Source organism: Chelonia mydas, chromosome 19 (genome assembly GCF_015237465.2).
Source record: "Chelonia mydas isolate rCheMyd1 chromosome 19, rCheMyd1.pri.v2, whole genome shotgun sequence".
Classification (NCBI taxonomy): Eukaryota; Metazoa; Chordata; order Testudines; family Cheloniidae; genus Chelonia; species Chelonia mydas.
Window position 1 is genome coordinate 11,859,317 of NC_051259.2, and position 23,553 is coordinate 11,882,869.

The following is a 23,553-nucleotide window of genomic DNA, read 5'->3' on the forward strand; positions in this document are numbered from 1 at the left end:
ACAAAGCAGACAGAGCAGGGACAGGGGGTTGTTCCAGCTTCCCTTGCAGCACCCCACCCCACCCCGCTGTCCCCCAAGCTCCAGCACTGCCACCAAACCAGCCTGCCCTGCCACCACGCTTTAATGCTGGCCTGGATCATTCGACCTATCGAACCTTCAACCTGCCAACAAGGTGTTCAGGGAGCCAATGGCACCCATTGCAGTGGTGGGTTTTGCAATCTCAGCATTCACCCAGCTAGGAACTGGACTGAGATCCAGCAAACTCATTTCACACATGCTACCAAAGTGCACCGGGCAACAAAGATTTGCTGACCATCACCAACCTGGCCTGGATTGGCAGCAGTAGCCTGCACATTCACTCACACCAGCCCCACCAAACTCCCGCCAGCGCCCCTGTGCAGTCACATGCACCTGGGGAGGCTGCCTCCACTCTGTGCAGTCGTTTCGGTCGCTCCTTACGTGCGGGGGGGATAAGACGCTCTCCCCCCCACTGCATTATGTTAATACCCAGAACCGAGACAACAGACGCGGATAATATTTCTTGCAGACAAGTAATCCTCCGCACCAGTGTGCGGAATGGTTTTGCAGATAAGACATGAAACAGTCTGTTCAGATTTCTGATGAGTTGGGGGGGGCGGAGCTGGAGAGAGAAGGGGAAGTGTGTGTGTGTGTGTGTGGGGGGGGGGGGGGGGGGGGAGGGGGGGGGGGAGGGGGCGGATTAGCCTTCCTAATAAATACATTAGCACACTGATGGAAGCCGTGCCAGGCCACACTGCAGTACTTCTTGCTGTTCATTAACAAAATCCCCCTCAATGTCATGCTAACAGCTGCTCTGGACAGTGGCTCTAGAATCTAGTGGAGGTTCTGGGTAACGCGGGGCTAGGCAACCTATGGGTGGGGAAAGCCATAAGCAAATCAGAGACTGGGTCAATATCATTCCCACTTTACATATGCGGAAACTGAGGCATGGAGAAAGGTCACACGGAGAGTCATGGCAGAGCCAGGAGTAGCACCCGGGTTTCGTTAACTTCTTAGCCCTGCTGCTGAGTGGGTGATGCTCAGGGGAGGGAAGAGGAGAGAAGTCAGTGAGTTGAATGGTCAGATTCCAGTCATTTTGCAAAGGAGACCACCAGAAAGACACCTCCACCCTCTCTCCCCCTGTGCAAGGAGTTTAGATTCCATCCAGTCAGCCTGATTCCAAAGCCCAGTGTTGGGTACCTACTTCCAGGGTATTATACACAGCGATCTCTGGACTTCAGAACAAGAGCGCTACGGCATTTCCCGAGCCTCCAACTCACTTAAACACTGGGGCACACAGTCACCAAGGGGACATGCTAATCCCAAAGGGAGCAGCCCAGAGTCTGGGGCATAGGTCCTACACTCGGCTTCCCAATCGCACGGTCCGGCCCATGGACGCTGACTGCTTGATGAGCTTCAGAGGGTGCTGTCTGGGAACGGGGCCCGTGGCTCAGAATCTGGCAGGCAACACGGGATTCGGCGTGGGGGTAGGGATGTCTATTGTGCAGCTCCTTCGAGCCACGCCCTGGATCCGATCACCCTGGGGAATTTAGGAAACGTCATATCTGGACCCACCCCTATGGCTCAGCCCCATCTGGACTGGGCCCAGGGAGAGCCTGGCTCCGTGGTTAGAGTGGGTTAACATTAGCCCTCAGCTGATGGTCTCATCAACTGGATAATCAAGCCCTTATTAACACAAGCTGGGGGTGCTTGAGTGGCTGCCTCTCCCCAGGAGAAGCCAGCTCAGGCTGTGCCTCTGTCCCAGTGGGAAGCATCCTCTGACCCAACCCCCAAACTTCGGAGCAAGCCCCAGCAGCTCCAGACCCAAGTACCTCCTGTGTCCCAGGCCTTTCTATTTTGGGTCACTCCATCAGATCATCTTGGACACAAACACACACACTCCCCCCCTCACCTGGCTGGTCTGCATGGCTGGCTTAGCTGGGCATCGGGCCCAGCCTGGCTTCGTGTTTGTGTATTGCTTTACCACATCCCAGCTCCTGTTTCCAGAGGACAGGACAACGGCCTGCTCTCCCGGCTGCCCCTGATAAACATTTCATGGCTTCCTAAAATGATACATCTCTCGCAAGAGGTATCCTTCCGCCTCTTAAAAAGACGGGACACTAAGGGCGAGCAAGGCTATTATCCCTCTGCACAGCACATGAAGGCCAGCATTGTCCCAAAGTGATGAGATAGCTGGGCCCTGAGAGGCTGCATTTCGCATTAGAGTTGGATAAGCTGCTGAGGAAGGGAGCAAAAAGCCACAAACTGGCCCCGTTGGACTTCACTGAACCGAAGTCACACTTGGGGAAATGGGCGTTTGGACAGTCAGCGAGACGGTATCCCACCGGCTCAGAGGAGACTCACGCACTGGGAGCCCAGAAGGGATGGCTGCTTCTCCTGCCACCTACACGCCATCCCTGCAGCATGGGCTCTGACAGCCTGGCGTCACCACTTAAAACGCTACCCTTGTATTTCTACCACTCCGGAGCCTCCTTCCCCCATCAGTTCTCATATGCTCAGCCAGCTTGGAGCCGATCTGAACATGGACAACAGATCTCCAAGGGAAAGCCAGATGCTGCAGGAAGCAGGGCTGGCAATTCATTAGATGGCACTTCCCCTTCCGAGTCTATGCCCTCACTCTAGGTGGCACTGCGCTGCCATCTTTAAGGCAGAAATCCCGACATGCACCTTCCACTACTCACGCAATGATCATTCAAAATCCTACAACAGGGTATAAACCCCTATGTTCCAACCAAACCGAATGGGTGAATTCCATTCTAACTCTCTTAAGTTCTCATGGCAATTTCAACTGAATACAGCACTTTACACTGCCTATCCTGAGCCATCCCGTTGCTGCACACCGTTAACAGCAGCCATGTTCTACCCCAGAAACAGCTGCAGTTCAGCCATAGCTGAAGCAGTTACTGAACAATTGGTAAAGCACTGAGACAGATGGCATTGCATAGACACGCGTAGGATCATCAGTAAGTCTTGGAACACGAGGGAAGTTCCAGAAGACTGCAAGAAAGTTAATGTGGTGCCAATATTTTAAAAAGTTAAATGGGATGACCCAGGAATTACAGGCCGGTCAGTCAGACGTTGATCCCGGGCCACATGATGGAGCAGCTGATATGGGACTCGATTAACACAGAACTAAAATTAAATTAAAATAAACTGACGTTGATTGGCATTAATTATGGAAAATAGGTCCTGTCAAACTAACTTGATATCTTTTTATTGGGATTACAAATTTGGTTGATGCAAGTAATAGCGTTGATGTAATATACTTCAGACCTCTGTAAGGCGTGTGACTTGGTACCACACAACGATTTGATTAAAAAATTAGAATGGTATAAAATTAACCTGGCACACATTAAATGGATTAAAAGCTGGCTAACTGATAGATCTCAAAATGTACCTGTAAATGGTTAATCACCATCAAGTGGGTGTATTTCTACTGGGGTCCCGCAGGGATCGGTTCTTGGCCCTATGCTACTTAACATTTTTACCAATGACCTGGAAGAAAACATAAAATCCTCACTGATAAAGTTTGCAGATGACACAAAAATTGGGGAGTGATAAATAACAAAGAGGACAGGTCACTAATACAGAGCGATACGGATCGCTTGGTAAGTTGGGCGCAAGCGAACAATATGTATTTGAATAAGTCTAAATGTAGACATACATCGAGGAACACAGATTGTAGACCGTCTAACATGATGGAGGACTCTATCCTGGAAAGCAGTGACGCTGAAAAAGATTTGGGGAAGGGGGTAGATAATCAGCTGAACATGAGCTACCAGTGCGATGCTGTGGTCCAAAGGGCTAATGCAATCTGTGGATGCATAAAGAGTAGAGGGGTTATTTTACACTTGTATTTGGCACTGGTGTGACTGCTGCAGAAATCCTGTGTCCTGTTCTGGTGCCCACAATTCAAGAAGAATGTTGATAAATTGGAGAGGGGTCAGAGAAGAGCCACGAGAAGGATTAGAGGATTAGAAAATATGCCATATAGCGATAGACTCACGGAGCTCAATCTATTTAGGTAACAAAGAGAAGTTAAAGGGGTGATTTGATCACAGTCTATAAGAACCTACATGGGGAACAAATATTTGCTAATGGGCTTCTCAATCTAGCAGAGAAAGGTCTAACACGATCCAGTGGCTGGAGGTTGAAGCTAGACAAATTCAGACTGGAAATAAGGTGTAAATTTTTAATGGTGAGAGTAATTAACTGCTGGAACAATTTCCCAAGGGTCATGGGGGATTCTCCATTACTAGCCATTTTAAAATCAAGATGGGATGTTTTTGTAAAAGATCTGCTCTCGTTGAACAGGGAAGTCCTTCGGCCCATGTTATGGAGGAAGCCAGACTAGATGGTCACAGAGGTCCCTTCTAAGCTACGAATCTCCAGGCAATTAGAGTCCGGGCAATAGGAACTCTCATGGCAAAGTGAAGCTACAGTTCCCCAAGTAGAAGAGAAGCGAGGTGTTACCTGTACAGATTTCTTTGTAGGTGGGGTTTGGGGTGAAGCCTCCTGCATAGCCCACCTGGGTGGAGAAGACGCCCGGCAACTTCCAGAACATCCTCTCGGCTCCCCAAAAGCACCCCATGCCTGGAAAGAACAGGAGATTGAGAAGGTGAATTTAATGCAAAGAGCTTAATCTGAACCCAGGGAGCATCAGTTCGCCCTCAGCCCAACCCTGCCAGGACACAACCTGCTTTGTGGCAGGTCCCTTTCCTGCTCTCCAGCTCACTCATGCACAACTGCCATTGACTTCAATGAGCACTCCATGCCCAAGGCTCAGGGCCGGGATTGGTCCCTAGGTCAGCATGTGGCTTTTAACACCGCAGACACCTACGGGGTCTGGAGAGGAAGTGAGTGGATGCTGCGTGCGACCAGCAGGGTGCTATAGAGTCTCTGATCAGATCAAATTCTCCCACTGATCTGAAGATGGGGGACCCACTTGGCCCTTAATAGCCTTCAGGACTGTGAACGGTGGAGCCCACGGGTAAGGGGCTGTTGACAGTGGGTGGAGGGGCTGACCAGAGGTGATGAATGAAACTGAGCAAAGGACAGTTGCCAGCAACAGCTTATCAGCAGTGAGATCTAGGCTGTGGAACAGCATCCCCAGGACAGAGGGGGCAGCCAGGGGACAGCCAGATTCTGAGCAGGGTATTGATTATGGGGGCCCGATAGCTCTCCCTCTCCCCCTCCCCACGGCCCATTCTGGTCCAAGTTCTAAAGGGAAGGAGGAGGGGCAGCCCGCACTCTCACCCAACCAATGCCCCACCGCCAAGTTCGAGAAGGAAGAGGGAACAATCCACATACCGAAAATGGCCATCTGCATTCCCTCTGGGAACGGCGGGAGCATCGCGTTCCCGCTGACGGCATGTTTGGCTGCAGGAGGAGAGACAGACATGGATAAGCCCCTTTGCCAAGTCTTTAATAGCCATAATCCCTAGTCCTTATACAGTGCGCTCCATCAGAAGATCTCAAAGCGCTTTACCAAAGGAGGTCAGTACCTTTGTCCACATTTTAAGGATGGGGAAACTGAGGCACAGGGAGGTGGAGTGACTTGCCCAAAGTCAATCTGCAGGCCAGGGTCAGAGCCAGGAATAGAACCCAGGTTTCCCCAAGTCCTAGTCCAGTGCCCTAGCCACATCAAATTACTGAAAGCTTGCCACCAAGCTTTAGCTGCCTGCCAGAGAGGGGCACCTGGAATCCCCATCCCCAGATAGACCCAAGAGTCATGTCAATCTGGGACGCCGAGACCAGCAGTGGCTGATCCCAGACACGTCAGCGCCATTGTCCTGCATCAGGGGTTCTCCAGCTTCTCCCAGAGACGGCCTTGTGGACTCCCTGCACCTTGATCCGCCCCCCACAGAGCTCTTAGTTATTAGGCACAAAGCACATGCTCAGCCAGGTCAAAGAGATGTTTGGGGCCTGGCCCATCGTGATGAGCCCACCGACTAAACAGCCCCATTCCTTAGCTGTTTCCATACAGCTTCTGGTGCCCTTGTGCTGGGCATGTCTGGGGTGGCTGCCAGCTCTTCGGGGCAGAGGCCACGGCTCTATCGTCTGCCCCTGCCCCGCTTGCTGGTGGGGTGGATCTGAGCAGTACACTGTCCGCACTCAGATTTGCTCCACCAGGAAATCTCAGCTCATTTCTTGCACCTGGTGTTCAGGGAGGGCCCCCCCTTCCCTGCCTCCTCCCCACTTTCCCCAGTCTCCACAAGGTCAAGGAACTCTCCCTCCTCCAGGGGTCACAGGCAGAGCAGCAGCAGCTCAGCTGGCCTGAGAGCCCAGGAGCCGCCTTTGTGACAGCGACTGGACCACACACCCCGGGCCGTAGGTACACAATGGAAACCCAGGAAATGCAGCACGGGGCCCTGCAGCAGCCTCTCTTTGCCTGTCACCCAGGCTCCATTGCACACATGATCAGCCCTCAGGCGGCGTGAAACTCACCCCTCAAGCCCCATGGGGAAGGCGTAAGTGGGACTCAAGATCTGGGCACCCCCCATGCTGGCCCTTTGCTGCACAGGGGTGAATTTCACCTTCATAACTCAGCCAATTTCACCTTCATAACTCAGCCATTCCTAGAAGGTCAGTGCCCTGGAACGATCCCAAGAGAGCACAGAAAAAATGGAGCCCTTCAGAGTCATCTAAAGCCCCGAATCCCAGGGCCTAAAAAGCAGGCAGAACCATGGGAAGGGGAATCAGAGGTTGGAGGCTCCTAACGCTAGTTAATTCCATCAAGGACTCAGGGGTCCGAGCCTTTAGTCCCTTCTATCTAGATGCCCCATTGAACAGAGTGTTTGGAGAGGGTATAGTGCAGCCCGCCATCCATTCCACAACTGCTGGATCCCTGGCCAAAACTTCCGGAGAGCCTGCGTGGGGATAGCACAGGCTGTGTTAGCCAAGAGCCAGAGAGAATCACAGGGTCTGTCTGGGTCCAGCAGCTTCCAAAAGGAATCCTCTTTCCATTCATTACAGCAGAGCCCTGGCTACAGAGGCATCCCCATCAGAAACATGATCTGCCGCAAAAGGGTCCGAGTTCACGGGCACCGGCGGTCGGAGAAGATCGTTGGAACCACAGGACCAAAAGGGACCTCCTGGGTCATAGACTCCAGTGCCCTGGTGTGGCAGGTCACCCCATCCACAAATCAAGCTCCATCTATCTTAAAACTAGTTAGGTTGCTTGCCCGGATGCTGCCGCACAGCGCATCAGCCCCAACTGCTTGCTAATCCCCAGTCCAGGAGCTGACGTGTAATGGGGTTATCCAATGCAAGCTGGGAATTAGGCCTGCATGGCCCCGATCTGCTCCTTTGTCTCTTCCCCAGGTCTCTATTTTAAGCCTTTGTATCTTCCCAGGGCCTCGTGTTCACTCGAGAAGCGAGAAGCTGGGACAGCTTGTGCAGAGAGCACTCCCCCGCCCCCAACAGATGGGAGAATCTATGTTCCCCGACAGCCTGGGAGAGATCAGCTGAGCATCACAGCCCGGGGTGAGGGAGGAGCCCGGACAGCCCTGGCAGATGAACGCAGCTCAGCTCATGCACTGTAAATGGGATGAGGATGGCACATAAGCCAAAAGCTCCTCCTAGCACGCAGGAGACCACCATGCTTAATGGCCTCAAGCCTGCTGCTTCGGTTTTAACAGAGGGGCTGCTCCCAGAGGCAGGAGAGCGGCAGGTGTTCCACGGGGTAGCGGGGAGAAGGGCGTCTGTCTATGGGGCTGCCCGGGGAGGCAGAACCGGCTTCTCTCCCCCGGCTGCTGGGGCAGGTCGCTTCTCGGGAGCCGACTGAAGGATGCTCAGATGATTTATGGAGGTGCCTGTACAAGGCAGAGGATACAGCTGCCTGGCACTAGATGGTGCCCGTGTGGGCAGACACCATACTGCCTTCCCACACACAAATCTGTGATGCGCCTCGATCCCGACCCGCAGCCCACTCTGCTATACCAGTCCTGGCCCCCTGACCCACCCTCCCCACATACAGAGTTCTGCCAGTGCCCCTGTTCCCAGCCTGCAGCACCTGGTTATTCCAGTCCTGTCCCCCCGCCCCTCAAGCCCAACCCACAGCCCCCCATCACCATTCTAGTCCAGGCCCAGGCTCCTCACACAGGCAGCTCTGCAGCCATCTCTTTCCCCCAGGCCTTCCCACTTTCCCAGCAGCGCGTCTCCACAGAGGTTTCAGAGTAGCAGCCATGTTAGTCTGTATTCGCAAAACGAAAAGGAGGACTTGTGGCACCTTAGAGACTAACCAATTTATTTGAGCATAAGCTTTCGTGAGCTACAGCTCACTTCATCTGTAGCTCACAAAAGCTTATGCTCAAATAAATTGGTTAGTCTCTAAGGTGCCACAAGTCCTCCTTTTCTTTCTCCACAGAGGGTTTTCAGAGCTGCTCTAATTCCATAGGAACGATCTGGGGGCAGTTCTCTGGCCTGTGTTACACGGGGAGGTCAGATGAGATGATCACAGTGGTCTCTTCTGGCCCTGGAAGCTATGAATAGCACACTGCCATTCTCGCAGCATGGATGCCCCTGAGTGGGTGACGCGGCAAAACACTGAGCACCGTCAAAGCGGTTTCACTTGTGTCCTAGTGATCAGAAGCCAGGTCTGCAGAGGCTAACGACTGGCGAGCATGAAGCCCAACAGGGCTTGCTGGGTGGAGTCTCCTTCCCCCCACCCCAGGCAAAGGATCAGCCACTGAGCTGCTGCGGTCACAAGGCAGAGCACCCTTCTCCTAGACCTAGGTTTTCTTTTTCTCTGGCAGTGTCGCTCACAGGGGGCCACAAGCAATTGCCTGCTCCACATCCAAACCCACGGAAGGCATCGCGCCTTCATTAAGGGACGGCCCGTCTCCCGCCAGAGACGTGTGCCTCTTGGAGCCAGATCTCCAGGCAGCAGCATGCATGGTACAGGCACGGTCCCTGCCAGCCCACCTGAGGTTAGAGCTGCGTGGGGACCAGCTGAGGTGGGACTCTTTCAAGGAATGGAAGAAAGGGATCTCCACCGGGAACAGGGAGCCTGGCCTGGTGCCTGCCTTGGTTTGGTCACTGCAGTCAATACCAGCCCCGCCCCAATCCCACTCAGTCCAGAGCAACTTGCCCAGTCCTTGTCTCCCCGATCCCACTCTGCTTACAACCCCCTCCCTGACCCCACTCCAATACGCCTCCACCTTCTGCTCCAAGGCAACAGACTTCTCCCACCCCATCAGGGCTTAACACCATGCCTAGGTCAGGGCAACACAAGAGGCATTTTGACCTCCCCACTCAATGACACGGGCTTTCCTCATCCCGCCCCACCGTCCCTGCTTTGTCTCGGCGGTGGATAAGCTCTAGGAAGCAGACAGACAGTCTTATTGATCTGCAAAGTGCCTGCCACAATACGTAGGGAAAGATTGGAGCCTGGGGGCTGCTAGCTTTATGCCAGCTGAGGATCTGCCCCCCAAGTCCTACAGAGAGCTGGTGTGCACAAGAGGGCAGACCGTGAAAACTAACAGGTGAAGAGATGTTCAATACACAGCCAAGCAATCAGCGATCCGTCAACTGCAGGCAGGTGAAGATGGACGAATGGATCCTGCCACACCAGTGAAAAGGGCATGCATGTTAGCATGGCACAGGAGGGCCATATTTCTGGAGATGATGTGTCCGGACCTCTCTATATGAAAGGGGCCCCTTTTACTATGCGAGTCCACGTTTGATTTCACAGAGGGATAATATGTAAGACGCAGGTTGCTCATGTAGGACAAACTACATGCTGTGTGAATGCTACATGGGCCCATGGTAGGGACAAATTAGATGGGCAAACTGAGGTACAGAGTGTTTCAGACCAACACTTTCAAAGGTGTCCCACTAGTTTTGGGTGCCTGCCATAAGATAAATGGGCCGGATTTTTCATCATGTGCTGAACAGCTGTTACAGCTGATGGAAGCAGCATGTGCACAGAAATCAGGCCCAAGGGTTCTCATGTTGGGCACCCAAAATTATGAGACCCTTTTGGATAGAAAGTGGCTTAAGCGACTTGCCCCCGGTCAGACAGCGAGTCAGTGTCAGAGCTGGGAGCACAACCCGGAGATCCCTGCCTCCCGATGCAGCGCGTTCCCCTCAGGACCGGCCTTCCTTCCTTCCATCCAGTAAAGGGCTGGAAGAAAAGACCTTTGCCTTAAATGTCTCCTCCTCGCCAGAGCTCATCGTTCTCGCATTTACACACCCACACGCAGAGCTCCAAGCAACCTAGCAGCTACGCAAGCAATTCTGCACGGCAGGGAGACTGCTGCCAGCATTCACTTAGCACCAGATCCCGGCTTATACTGTATCCGCCTCAGCCTCACACGCTCTCCTAACAGACCTTCTGCCAGAACCTGGGAGCCGAGTGGGGCGGTCTAGGGACCCTCCCCACTAGGGAATCATCACTAAGGGAGGCCTGCTGCCCACCCGCCTCCCATCAGCTCCCCGCTTCTGTGCGGTGGCGCTGCAGGGTCATAAGAGCCAGCACCGGCATACAGTCCCACCCCAAGGGAATAACCCAATCACAGCCCCATCCCTCCACCGCCACTGCCCTCCCGGGGCCATGCTCACCAGCTCGCTCTGCAGTCCTCAAGAGCGACCCCAAACGGCCAGCCGGGTGCAGCAGCGAGAGAGGAACGGCTCGGTGGGCCATACAGGGCCATCTCTACATGGAGGGGGCCTTACAGAAGGCCGGCAGGCTCAGAGGCTGAGCTCTCAATTGACCTGAAAGATCCCCTATGCCGACCGCTCCAAGATGGGTTTATCAGATTCTTCCATCCTGTCCCTGCTAATCATGGAGCCTCCTCCTGCCCTCCTGCACCCCGCAAGGCTAATCTGATGAGCCCAGTGTCTGCATATTCCCCCAGCTGTCCAGTCAGGTGGAACAATGACTCTCCATGGTCCTCACCCCAACCTTAGCAGACATAATGCTTCCCAGCTCTAGCCCCGGCCTCCCACGCCATGCCCCCCCACCACAGCAACACTGCCAGGACACAGCCAGGGCGGCTCCTAGACCTCGGAGCCCAGTTGATCCCAGGGCAAGGGCCACGCCGGCAACTCCAGGGGCCTTAAGATCAGGCCGAGTGATCACCACCCATTGCACGAGGGAGCACCCTCCAAATGTAAGGAAGATCCTGACTTCACGCAACCCAGCCCCTTACAAGGAGGCCCAAGCCCCGTTCCCCACCCCGAGCCCCAGCTCCCCCAATCACATACCCGGACTGGAGCCATTTTATTCTGCTTCCAAAACACATAGCTGCAACGGAGGTGGGGATGTCTTGTCCTGATTTTCCTAGCTGCCCTTGGCTACCTGCTAAGGACTCCAAAGGTTTAGTAGCCAAATGTGAATAGACTGGAGAGAGTTGGGGGCCGGGGAGGGGAATAGACACAAAAGCCCAGAGTTGGGCTCGGGTCTGCAAGACGTTTCGCTGGCAGCGCAGCCGGGCAGCTTGGCAGCTCGCAGACGATTCCTTCCCTGGCTCTCTCCCCTCTTCCGAGGAGGACAGGCAGGCTACATAATTTCCTTGGCCCGGATTCAATTCAATCAGCGCAGGAGCGGGCTGCACTCCCCAAACACCACTCCCGGCTCCGCGGAAAAAAAAAAAAAATCACACACAGCCATTGACGGCTACCAACAATATGTGGGAAGGCGAGATTTGTTTGTATCATCTTCCAAAAAAAAAAAAAAAAGAAAGAAAAAAAAAGCAAAGGCTTTGAGCCCCCCCCACCCCACATCCCCCCACGTCCTACCCTCGACCTCTCTTCCCGTTGTATTCCCCCACTCCCCGCACACCGCACCATCAGCCCCGAGCCACCCCAGCCTTCCCTGGCATTGCTGCCAAGCAGCCTTGGCAGCCCTCCAGCCTGTGCCAGCTTTATTCTCTCTCCCTCTGTCTCACGCCTTCCTTGCCAACCTCCATCCCAACTCCTAGTGTCTCTCTGTCCCACAACCCCCCCTTCCCCCCTCCCCCGTCTGTTTCCCCTGCTTTGCAGATCCAGGGAGTGAGCCAACAAAGTAGGAAGAATCAAAAATTCACAGCAACTAGTTTACTTTAAAAAAAAAAAAAAAAAAAAAGAGAGAGAGAGAAAGAAAAGCAGCAGTTTACCAACCTCTCAGCGCGGGCCTCCCCCCTACCGCGCGGGCCGGTGCCAGTCTGACCCCTCCGAGATGCCCGCCTTGTGCCCACCGCCTCCGGGAGCTTCCGAATGTCGGGAAGGGGGCAAAGAGAGGGGGTGGGGCAGGAAGAAAGAAGGCGACAGAAGACCAGGCAAGGAGGAGGCTGACAGGAGCTGGAGATCTCGCATCTGAACGGTGCCAGGCTCTTCCCCCCTCCTGCCATCGTGAGAACATCCGCGGGCAGCAAAAGCAGCCACTCTTTTATATGGCACCAGCCTGCTGAGGTGCAGAGCATCATGGGACAGGGAGAGGGGGAAAAAAAGAGGGGGTGGGGGGAGAGGGAAAGCGAGAGAGAGAGACAGAGAAGGAATGAAAAATGACATGCAAGTTTCACCTCTGAGGAAGGCCACTTGGTGACTTTGAGAACAGGGCTCAGACTCACCCATGGGATTTAAAGAGAGGAGAAGCCAAGGTGTTGCCAGCCCTTCCTGGGTGAAAGGAGACCAAGGCAGGAGCCCGTGCTCGCCACAGGACACCAGAGCTCACTTCCCAGCAGCCTCGTCCTGCCGCAGCCCCACTCGCCTCCCAATTTGGAACTGGTGCTGACAGATTCCGCGGTCTCCCATGAAGACGACTGCAGAGATGGAAGCCATAGGTCCCAGACACCGAGCCCTTCGCTCTCCCTGCAGAGCATCAAGCCACGCACCTCTGAACGACTGTAGCCCGCTCCACAGGCAGGAACAAAAGGCCCCATTTGACACACACACACCTTGAGGGGAAGGTACAAACTTTTTGGAAGAGGAAAACAGCAGCCAGTCTAACTCACCTGCGATTCATCTTAGGAGGGACACTGTTTGTGAAAGCATCTGTACTGCTATCTAGTTACTATCCTGCTGGCCTTATTAACAGCATTGTCTGTTATTAAATAAAAAAGGATTGTAGCCAAAAACCCAAACAAACAGGGCCTGCTTTTCCAGCTCTGCCATCTGCTTGTATTTCAGGGAGTTTAGAACTAGCCTGGTCAGTTTTACCCTGGTGGCTACTTAGTTTCACTTGCCCCAGCACAAGGCAGTTCTAGAAGCCCATTTTCCCCCAAAAGTGAAAAGCCATGAAAGCTTTTGCATTCATTGCGGGGCTGCGAGTTCAGGGCTAATACTTTGGACTTGCAGAACTTGGCAGAGTCCTTTCATCCCCAGCCTTCCTGTATTCTCACCTGTTGGCCACATTATCCAGCCCCTTTTACCTTCCCATCTCTCACCAGCTTTTGGTTGCAGTGTTGACAACTCTCATGATTTTATCACGAGTCTTTGCAACACATTTGGTGTTTCTTCTTAAACCCACAGCTCCTGCAGTCCTCGGATGATGTGAGACTCTCTGCTCTCGCTAAAAAAGCGGTTTCTAGCCCTCATAGGTGTGGAGAAAAGATTAAAACTATGACACAAACCGCCCCCACTCCCACACTCCAGTGCCGGAATGCAAATAAAGAGACCTCCTCCATTTATTAGGTTTTTAATATCGACGATTTTTAAAGCCTAGCTCATGATTCTGGAGGGGTCTGGTGCATCGTTCTTCAATGCTTTGAGCTGGTAATGCTGCAACTGTGTGCAAGATGGAGTTGGCAGAGGGCGGGAGTGAAGACTTGAAAAGCCAACTGACGAAAAAGGGGCAGAAATGGACATTTACGTGGATTACGAATAATGATCGCTCTGGATATTTTTATGAGGATAAAATTTGGGGAAGGGATATTAAATCTCAGGGCTCAAGCTGCTCTCCAATTACTAGGGATTAGGATGAGACCTAATGTAGGGGGTAGATTGTCCCATACCTGCCTGTTGTGGGGTGCTTATACCTTCTTCCGAGGCATCTGGTGCTGGCCACCATTGCAGACAGGACCCTGGCCTAGGCAGACCTCAGTTTTGACCCAGCCTGGCCATTCCTATGTTCCTGGAAACGCACGGAGTTGCAGGACAGAGCAACAGCAACAAACAGCCTGAGTTGGGGGAAGGGGGAAAAGCAACCCCCCATTGCCAGGGATACAGTAATCAGGGCACAGAGCATCACTGGAACATTCCTGGCAACCAGTCCAGAGCCCACACAAGACAAGAGGCAGATACAGACCACGGCAGATTCAGCCTCGGAGAGACACAGCCAGAAGCGTAACACCGTCACTGCCCCTTCTGGCCAGCAATGGCGGGGTTAGGGCACCAGCCTGAAGGGCGCCCGCAGCCCTGGAGGCCCCTCAGCCAGGCACCGCCATGCCCACCCTCATCTACCTTCTCCCTGGCTGAGGAGATTCCCTGGCACACCAGGCAGCAGGAATAGGGGAGTGGCCTTGGCCTGGTGGTTCTCCAACATGGGCGAGGCAGAGGGGCTCTGTTCCAACGTGAGTCCCATGCGAAGCCCCTCCAGTCTTGCATCAGCGTCAGAGCAGGAGCCAGCCCCCGGGGGCGGGTGGGGGGCCACCAACCGCATTTCCCCTTGGGATCACAAGGGGAAATGCGAACAGAGGTCTCCAGGGATGGAAGGCCAGCGCCCAGCCCGCCCCTCCCTCCACACCCCCAGCTCCATTCACGCGAGTGTGATCGAGGGGCGAGCCAGCTGCTCTGGGTCAGTCCCCAGCCGCGAGGCACTGAATGGGCCTGCCAGCCCACCACTGGGACGTGATTAGCCACTGGGGCAGCAGGCCACAAGGACCATCCCACACTGAACAGGGAACCCGCTGCAAAGGACTCCGGGCCGCTCTCGGGTCTCATCACTCATGGAAGGGAGCAGCGGGGTGGAGACACTTCCTTAGGGTTCACCTTATCCTGCCCTCACCCTCCATTCACTTCCAGCCCACGGCAGCAGCCATAACTCATCTGACTGGAGGGTTGGGTCGGCTCAAATCCCCTCCCTCCGCCCAGACACCTGGCCCACAGCTCTCTGCTGAGAGGCCATCCCTTCCTCACCCCCATTCCCCACTCGCATCATCAGTTCCCAGCCAGAAGCATCAACTAGGAGGCTCCAGAGCCTAGCAGGCCCTCTGCGCTGGGAGGTACAGATCATTTACTCTCCTACCTAAGTTGAGCCCTTCCCAAATCCCAACGGTATCTATTATCCTATTACAGTAGCCCCAGCAAGAGAAACCAAGGTTCCCTTATGTTAGGTGCTGGCCATACACACTAGAGTTAATCTGACTCCCCGTGGGGCGCCCTACTCTGATGGCAGGCACAGGGGGATCAGTCTGCTCCCCTTTCTTCTGATTTAACAAAAGAGGGGGAGAGTAGAAAGAGCATCACGGGGAAGAGGGTGATGGTGGGGGACTCGCTGCGGGGACCAGTTTATACGGGGATTGGAGAAACTGCTGATGGCTCCCTCGAAGAGGGAGCCAGGCTGGTGCTAGCCCAGCCCCTACCCTGCTGCCCTCTCCTCATTTGCTAGGGAGAGGGGAGGGGACTGGGTAAGGACCCCACCCCAGAACCAGTGGCTCCAGCTGGGTAGAGTTCCTCCCACTCCAGGGAGCAGGGCTGCAGATGCCACAATGTTCCCCCAGCCACTGCCAGAGACCGAGGGCAAAGCTTGGGTGAGGATCTACCAGCTGCCATCTCTGGTACTATACCACCCGCACGTCTGTCTGCCCCATGTTAGCCCCTGCTGCCAGCTTGGAGAAGTAAACCCTCTTAATACCCCACTAGAGACCACACAGGAAGAGGTCCACTCAAAACCTGCTGCTTAGCTTCATGACATACCTGCCTGACCCTGCCCAGTCCGGGCATGCCCAGGTGGGGCCTTTTGCGTCTACACACAGCTGGGTGGGACGGGCTTTGACGCATGCCAGGCTGGGGCTCCTGGCTGGGGATCTTCAGCATAGTTAAGTCATTATCTGCATTTTACTGGTGGGGAAACTGAGGCACCAAGGCGGGGATGTGACTTGCCCAAGGTCATCCAGCAGGCCAGTGGCAGAGCCGGGATCAGAACCCACGTCTCCTGAGACCCAATCCAGTGCTCCTTTCACCAGGCCACACTGCCCCTCTAATTATAACGTATGTATTATTAATAAGCTCATCAGCGACCTAAGATCACATTATACACAAGCCAGGTTAAGCCTTGCCTACTTCCTGGGATGTGGGGGGATGGGGGGGAGGAAGTTCACAGTCAGCATTTGCAGATGGGCAAACTCCTCGGGCACAGAAAGCAACAGGGCAACATAGCCAAAGCCTCCCAGCAAAACAGTCTGTCTTGACCAGGATTGGAGGGAGGGTGTCAACGGGACATGTTAGCGAGTACCCTGCATCTTAATGACTAGCGTAGCAGCCCCGATGTGAAGCTTCACCTTGACCAGCTCTGCACAAATCAGCGTTGATGCTGGTTCCCTGTTTGCCAGCACGGGCCAATGCCCCTTTGTGCCCTAGTCGTGCCAGACCCTGACACCAGTTTCTACGGGTTTCTTTCCTTGTGCCCCCTGCCTGTCTGCACCTGCCATCTCATCTCACGCGTATATCGTAAGTTCTTTTGGTTCTGCATTTGTGCGGCCCTAGTACAACAGGTTCCTGGTCCAGGATTGGAGCTGCGAGGCACATGGGTGAGACATCTAATAAACAGCATGCAGCGCCCAGCACACTGAGGCCCGGGTCCACGACTGGCCTTTCTAGCGCTACTGCAATACAAACGGATAGTAATAATCTGAATAGTCTATTGGGGTAGGAGGCCAAGCACACTCACACCTGGGACGGAGACACGGTCCCAAGGCACGCTGCCAACATCTCAAGTGAAGAAATCAAAGCCGCCTCGCTTGCAAGGGGACAGAGATCACCCGGGGCCTGGGAGACGTGCCCGGACACTTGGGGGAGGGGCACAGTTTTAGAACCGCCCCCTGACGCTTTAGGAATGGCCTCTGGGAATCGTTAACCTGCAACCCCCCACCCTGCCCCTCGGGGGCACGGCCAAGCTCCAGTGTCCTATTGTCCCCCACGTGTAGCACCCATTTCATGCACTGCACGGAGCCAGATGCCACATCAGCACAGGGGCCCGTTCCCCCAGAAAACCACAACAATAGGGCTCCACGGGCACCGGTGGGCAGCACCCCCTGATGGCTCTCTCGTACACCCTCCCCCCCCTTGTGCTCCCACCATCCCTCAGCCTGGCAGGGGGCAGCCCATCGGCTGGGCTTGCCAAGTCTCCTGAATGGTCTTGTTCCACAGACACTTGGGGAGCACTGGGGAGGAGATGGCGGAGGGGGCAGGGAGGAAGGCTTCTGGGCATCCCTCTCATTCTTTCATTCCTCTGCTGTATCCTAGCAACACCATCTGTTGCCATGGCGAGCACAGCCCACCCTCCTCTCCCCCCATCAGCGTGATGGGAGCCCTGTTGGCGGCGGGGCCTCATTCCGCAGCACAGCCCCCGGCACAAGCCCAGAATACAAACAGGGGGTGACTGAGCGCGAAGGGGTGGGGGCGGGGGGAGGACACAGGAAGCAGCCTCTCTTGCATGGATGCTCAGGGTGAGCTAACAGTACGAGGCACGTCGGACAGGCCCCGCTGCGCAGGGGGGCTTCAGTGGGACACACACCCCAGGGATCAGCGCAGCCGGGGGCATCCTGCCGGTTCCTTCCCCCCAGACATGCTGTCTTGACAATCCACTGCGGAGCCGGTCACTGGGTTCCCAGACCCCCAGAGCCTTTGGGAGGGTACAAACATGGGGGAGAGCCCCCTCTCCCTAACCTACTAGGGAGGGGATTGCATATAGGGCCAAAGAACCACTTCTGGCCATGGCCTTGCTTTCTCCGTCCCCCGCCCCGCTCTGCCCCAGCCGTGCCTCCCCATGGGGCTGACTGGCTCTGCTCCCGCCCCCACGCAGCCAGTGCTTGCCCCCCACAGGTCTCCCCCATGGATAAGCCACAGGCCACTTGTGGGTGGGAATTCAGGATCCTTCCCTCACAGCGAGGGAGGGGGGCAGTGGATGGCCCGGTGGGGCTGCTAACAGGATAGGGAGCTGGTCAGATGGATTGTGGTGCTGGCCCCAGACAGATCACCAGCTGTGGACAGAGTCCAAGGCAGAGAAGTTCCTGGCACAGGTGGAATGTAAGGCTGCCGTAAGAGGGCCTGCACTTGTGGGGGGAGAGGGGAGCAGGGCATATCTGTAGCACTTCAGGCTTCAGAGCTGTCCCCAGGGAAGCTACTGGAAGTCAAAGGAGGCCCCGGGATGCTCTCACTCCCACCAGGGTCCCACCAGTGCCCCCCTGCACAGGCAGCAGCTGGGCACACAGCCACCTTTGCCCTCCCCTCCCGCTGGGCTCGCCCACACCACACCCGGCTCCCAATCCCCAGCTCATTAGCAGCCCAGGGCGGTTACCAGCCATTGGGGCTGATACGTGAAATGAGTTTTGGTGGGTCTCAGCCAGGGCCCAGCAGCCAACCGCTCACCACGCAGAACCCTCTTCCCTGATGGGGCACCCCCGGGAAGGCACCAGGGAAACAACCAGATTCAGCGCGGCTCTCTCATCTCCAGCTCCGGCCGGGGGCCCAGCGGCACAGAAATGAACACTGGCACTGGCCACATGGGACCCTGGCCCATGTCACCCAGATCAGCCTTTGCTAATTACACTAGCAAAGGCTGATCTGTAATTTCCTGGGGGCGGTAGCCAGCGCTGGGGCTTTTCCTCTCCAATCAGGCCTTTCATTGTTAGATTCCTGGCTGCCCTGGGCCCTGGCAGGTCTGATGCAGGGAAGGCTGCAGGCAACGGAATGGGTGCAAGGGCAGACTCCTAGCTACGGCCCTGCCCTGGAGAGGAGGGCTGTTCTGGGGGGCACCCGAGTGCCAGAAGCATCGGTTTTCCAAGCAGATCCTAATGCTAGAAAAGGGAGCTCTTTGCTCTGGGACGAAGCCAGAGCCGAGTGACTCAGCAAGGCCTGGACTCCTGGCCTGCCTACCAGCTTTCTTGCCTAGCCTACGAGAGAGCCGGGAAAGGGCAATAAAAGGAGAGCGGGGGCAGCGTTCATCCTACCAGGCACACGATATGAACAAGACTCATCGCTCTCCCGTTGTTGTCAAAAGCCTCAGCAGGGCCCTGTGGCTCGCCCACTCCAGCCCAGGGATGAGGAGCTCACACTGCGTCTTTCCCCTGCGGCTCTGGTAATAGAAACAGCCCCAGGCATCCCCTCCCGCCCCCATCACCGTGGTGGCAGCAGTCTGACTGCACACAGCAGTTTAGGACGGGAAGTGAAGAATGGCGCAGCCAAGCCACACGACGACAGGAGGGCACTTTGGGAGCCAGGATGCCGAGCCAGCCCACTGACAGTAAGCGCTCACGAGTCTCCCCGGCGATGTATATGGAAGGTGGGCACTGGACTGGCAGTCAGGAGATCTGGGTTTAACTCCCAGCTCTGCCAGTCTCATTGCGTGACTGTGAGCAAGTCACTGAATCGTGCTGGGTCAATTCCCCCTTTCTTCCTCCCACCCTTTGTCTGCCTTGTCTATTTCAACCGTCGTCTCTTTGCGGGGCAGAGACGCTCTCTCAATCTGTATGTACAGTTCCTAGCGCAACGGGGCCCTCCTCAGCTGGGACCTCTAGCTGCTACTGGCACACACTGAACTGATCCTGCCAGGATCACAGGGCCACCCCAAGGCTTCTGTGGGGGAGGCGTCAGTGAGATGACTCTATCGAGTCCACGCCAAATGCAACCGCCTCATTTTACGTAAGCCGGGCACGTTTCAAATCTTGACGTCTCTCCCTGCCCCAGCCGCTAAATCAGAGCCCCACTGCTTGATCCTTTCAGCCCTAGGATCTGTTTGAGTTCCCAGTGTGGATCAGGAGAAAAATGGCTAGCAGCTGGGTCATGGGGCGCCGGAGTGAATGAAGGAATCAGAGGAGCATTAGGGGTTGTGAGGCCCTGAGCCAGAGCAATTGGGGGCCCCTGCCCCACTCCTTCTGCCTGCAGTCATGTCGTCGTCCCCCGGGTTCCTGCCGGGGCTTGCCCTACCCCACCTGGTGCGCCCCCGTCCCTGGCAGGAGCGCCAGGTGGGCAGAGTGGGGCAAGCCCCCAAACCCTGACCCTACTCCCCGGCAGGAGCGCCGAGCAGGTCGGTGTGCGGAGCCACCCATTTTTCCAGGAGCCCCACAATTGGCCAGGGCCCCTGGACATGGGCCCTGTTGGCCCAGTGGCTAATCCGCCACTGGAAGGTAACTGGGAACCCCTTCCCCCCGACAATTCTTTGCATGGCAATCTTATGGGCCAGCAGCTCACAAAGCCCAGTCCCTTGGGGCATTTCTTAAAGGGGCCCTGCAGAGAAAGTTACATCGTCTTGTGCACCTGTTTTGCTTCTTTATGTTGGAAGCAGTCCGAATTGTTCTTTTAAAAAACAACTGGGTTTTTTTTTTTTCTTTCCTGCTTGCTTTCTACCCTAGAAATATCAGGAATGGCAAATCTGGTCTTCTCTGGAGGACTCATTTAATGGCATAGAGCTAGAATTGGTGAGCTCTCTCTGAAAAGATAGGGATGATGAATTTCTCACACTTTTTCTAAGGCATTGGAGTTAAACAAAATATTTTTACAAGAATCAAAAGAAAAGCCTCACATCCCTTCTCTTGCATGACACACCAGATGTCCAGTCATCCACAGAGTCTTCCAGGAGTAGATAAGACCTGAATTTTTAGTGTTTAAAAAAAACCACCCACAAAAAACAAAATAAAACCTCCTCTGCAGGCCTTCTTTGTACAGCATCAGGAGAAGAGCGGTGGGGAGCAGGGGTGTGCGTGGCCGGACTGTCTGAGCTGGCACACAGCTGATCCAGAGTTAGGTCACAACAGGAACATTGATGATTACTGTACAACCCTCCTGCAGTAGAGACTCCCCCATGCAGGGTTACATGCTGGATTGCAGGCTCCTTGGGGGCAGGGATCGTCTTTTTCTTCTGTTCGTACAACGCTACTGATGTAGCTGACTGGCTGACTGCACTCACGGTTCAATAATTAAAATGTTCAGGAGACCAAATAACCAGCATAGCCAATTTACTGCCCACCGACAAACCAGCACGATACAGAAAAGGGGACATGCAGCATGTTCCGGAAGCAATTCTAACCTTGCAGCATGTTCACCTCACACAGTAGGTTTGCTTCGAAGATCCACCCTTTATAATCGGGTTGCTTACAAGCTAAAAGCACTTTATACTGCCCCCAAGATCCAACCCACCGGTTCCTACCAATTCCTTCTCTCTTGTTTACCACACTCCAAAGCAGCTGGGTGCAGAGGTACTTGCCAGCCAGGGCAAGGACACACCATTCATGCCTCTTGTCTTTTGACACGTTTCCTATTTCTAATGCCAAAGCTGACTTCAGCTTTGCAAAGTGTAGTGGGATACCTGACGTGGATGAACAGAATTGTGGGACGAGCACATGACATGCAGTCAACAACTTCCCAACATCTACATATGTACACAGCGGGGTGGCCAAACTTACTGACCCACCGAGTCGCATATGACAACCTTCAGAAGTTTGAGAGCCGGGGCGCACCGGCCGGGAGTCGGGCCTTCAGCCCCTCAGGATATGCCTGCTGGGGCTCGGGGTTTCAGTCCTGCTCCTGCTGAAGCCCTGACAGGCACGTCTTGTGGGGCTGAAGCCCTGAGACTCCCACATCCCTACTGTGCAGAAGCCCCTACCCCACCACCCTGCTGCAAGGCAGAGGTCCCAAGCTCCCTCCCACAGCGGGAGCCACAGTTGGGCCACCCCTACATTACAGGAATATCAATAATAAACCATCATCATAAAAAAAGGGAGGGACACCTAGAGTGCGTCTACACAGCAAAAAACCCAAACCAACCCCAAACCATGGCAGTGAATCTCCAAGCCGGAATCAACTGACCCAGAGCTAAAAGCTGCAGCGTAGCACCTGGGCTCCACGACCCTCTCCCGTCACTGGGTTTGTGAGGCCAGGCTCCAGCGTGAGCCCAAATGCCAACCCTACTATTTTTGGCCCGGCTGCAGGAGCCTGAGTCAGTTGAGCTGGGCTCTGAGGCTCCCGTAGGTTTGCCTTGGGTTTCACTGTTTAAGGCTACCCCTAAACAGTGAAGGGATCTAGCGCAAGGCTAGGCCTGGAATCTGGTCTGTGCGGGCAGAGACTGCAAAGCCAGTGGGCTCTGCCTGAGTTCAGGGGTCCAATACAATAGGGCCCTAGCTATTTTCAAGTCACCTTTAAACCAGACCAAAGAATAGGAGACACAGTGCTAAGACACTGTCTGGCCCATATCTTTGGAAGCGGAGAGGGCTCTGAAACCCCACCTCTTAGCAGGAGAGCAAGGATGTCTCCCCCCAACCGCAACAAACATTACCTGGCCTATCAGCTGAGGCCCTGCAACTTGGTGCACCCATTTGCTTACAAAGATGAAACGAGTTGCACAAAGTCATACCTAACCCCCTCCCCTCCTGGAGCCCACTCCTCAAAGACAAAGGGAAGTCTGGAGCTTCCTGTAAGTATAAATGTGTGCACTCAAGCACCACAACCCTGCAATCAATGGAAGGGGCACTGTGTGTGTGTGTGTGTGTTGGGGGGGCACTTGTTGGGGAAGGGCAGTGTATCTTTAAAAGAACATCACAAGCACCCCCCCCACACACACACACACCCCTCCTTCCACACAGGACTGGGCTGAGTGAATCAGTCTGGAGGGAGGGGGGCATGGAAGGAAGCCCCTGCTCCCCAAGATCCACTTCCCAGCCACAGAGCTGGAACTTGAGACAACAAGGCCCTTAACACATAGCCACACCCACCAGCCATGCCTTGGACTTTACACTCCCCTTGCACCCCCCAGCCTGCCTCCCTGAGCCCACATCCGCCCCTGGGCCCCCAGGTCACAGCTTCCACCTCCTTATTACTCCCTGGAGGAGCCAGCCTTGCAAGACAGGAGGAGGAGAATTTCCTTTCCCTCTCCCTGCTCCCATATGCAACTGGCCCCCAATACTGACACCCCTCCCCGCACAGCAGCCCACGTGGAAGGTACCTGACACGGTGAGTCTCTGCGCTCTGCCTGGAAGCGCTTCCTCCCGGCTGGGGAGCGCGGTTTTACCCGGCATGGCTGCAGCCAGGCAAAGCTGCGCGCAGGTGACCGGGCTGCCCCTTGTCCAGCCTCCGCGTGCAACTAACTAGCCAGCAACTTCCTAACGCGGTGGGCGTGGCCAGGGGGAGGAGCTAGCACAGGGGGCGGGGTTAGGGGGCCCCATGGAAAACTCTGAGGAGGGAGCGTGGATTTTCACAATGAATCTAGCTGATGCACTGTGTTTTCTCCCCGTAAGGTGTGTCACTGGGGGAGATGCAATGCAACCGAGGATCTCTGCTGCTTAAGATTTGCAGAAATTAGGGGGGGGTGGAGTGGGGGAGGAAGGGAAGCTCATGAAGTCCATACAAAGATCCTAGGGGGCCCATGCAGCATAGGGCCCC

General features: G+C 55.1%; 1 protein-coding gene across 7 annotated transcripts in view; it reads right to left on the reverse strand.

The window, feature by feature from the left end:
* Positions 1-23,306, reverse strand: part of LOC102937284 (peptide methionine sulfoxide reductase MsrA) — a 43,314-nt gene extending 20,008 nt beyond the window's left edge. For 4 of the 7 annotated variants that reach the window (XR_006286593.1, XR_006286594.1, XM_043532350.1 and 1 more), the window contains exons 1-3: positions 12,142-12,418; positions 5,350-5,418; positions 4,513-4,632 (exon numbers count right to left, since the gene is read on the reverse strand). Coding sequence is in view for 5 of the 7 variants with exons in the window: in XM_043532350.1 (XP_043388285.1) it covers positions 4,513-4,632; positions 5,350-5,418; positions 12,142-12,382 (430 nt within the window). In the remaining 2 variants the exon portion in view is untranslated. Of the gene's footprint in view, positions 1-4,512; positions 4,633-5,349; positions 5,419-12,141; positions 12,419-23,116 lie in introns of those variants that run through there. The other 3 variants (XM_007064874.3, XM_043532351.1, XM_043532349.1) reach the window with 3 other exon arrangements.
* Positions 23,307-23,553: the final 247 nt, after the last annotated feature.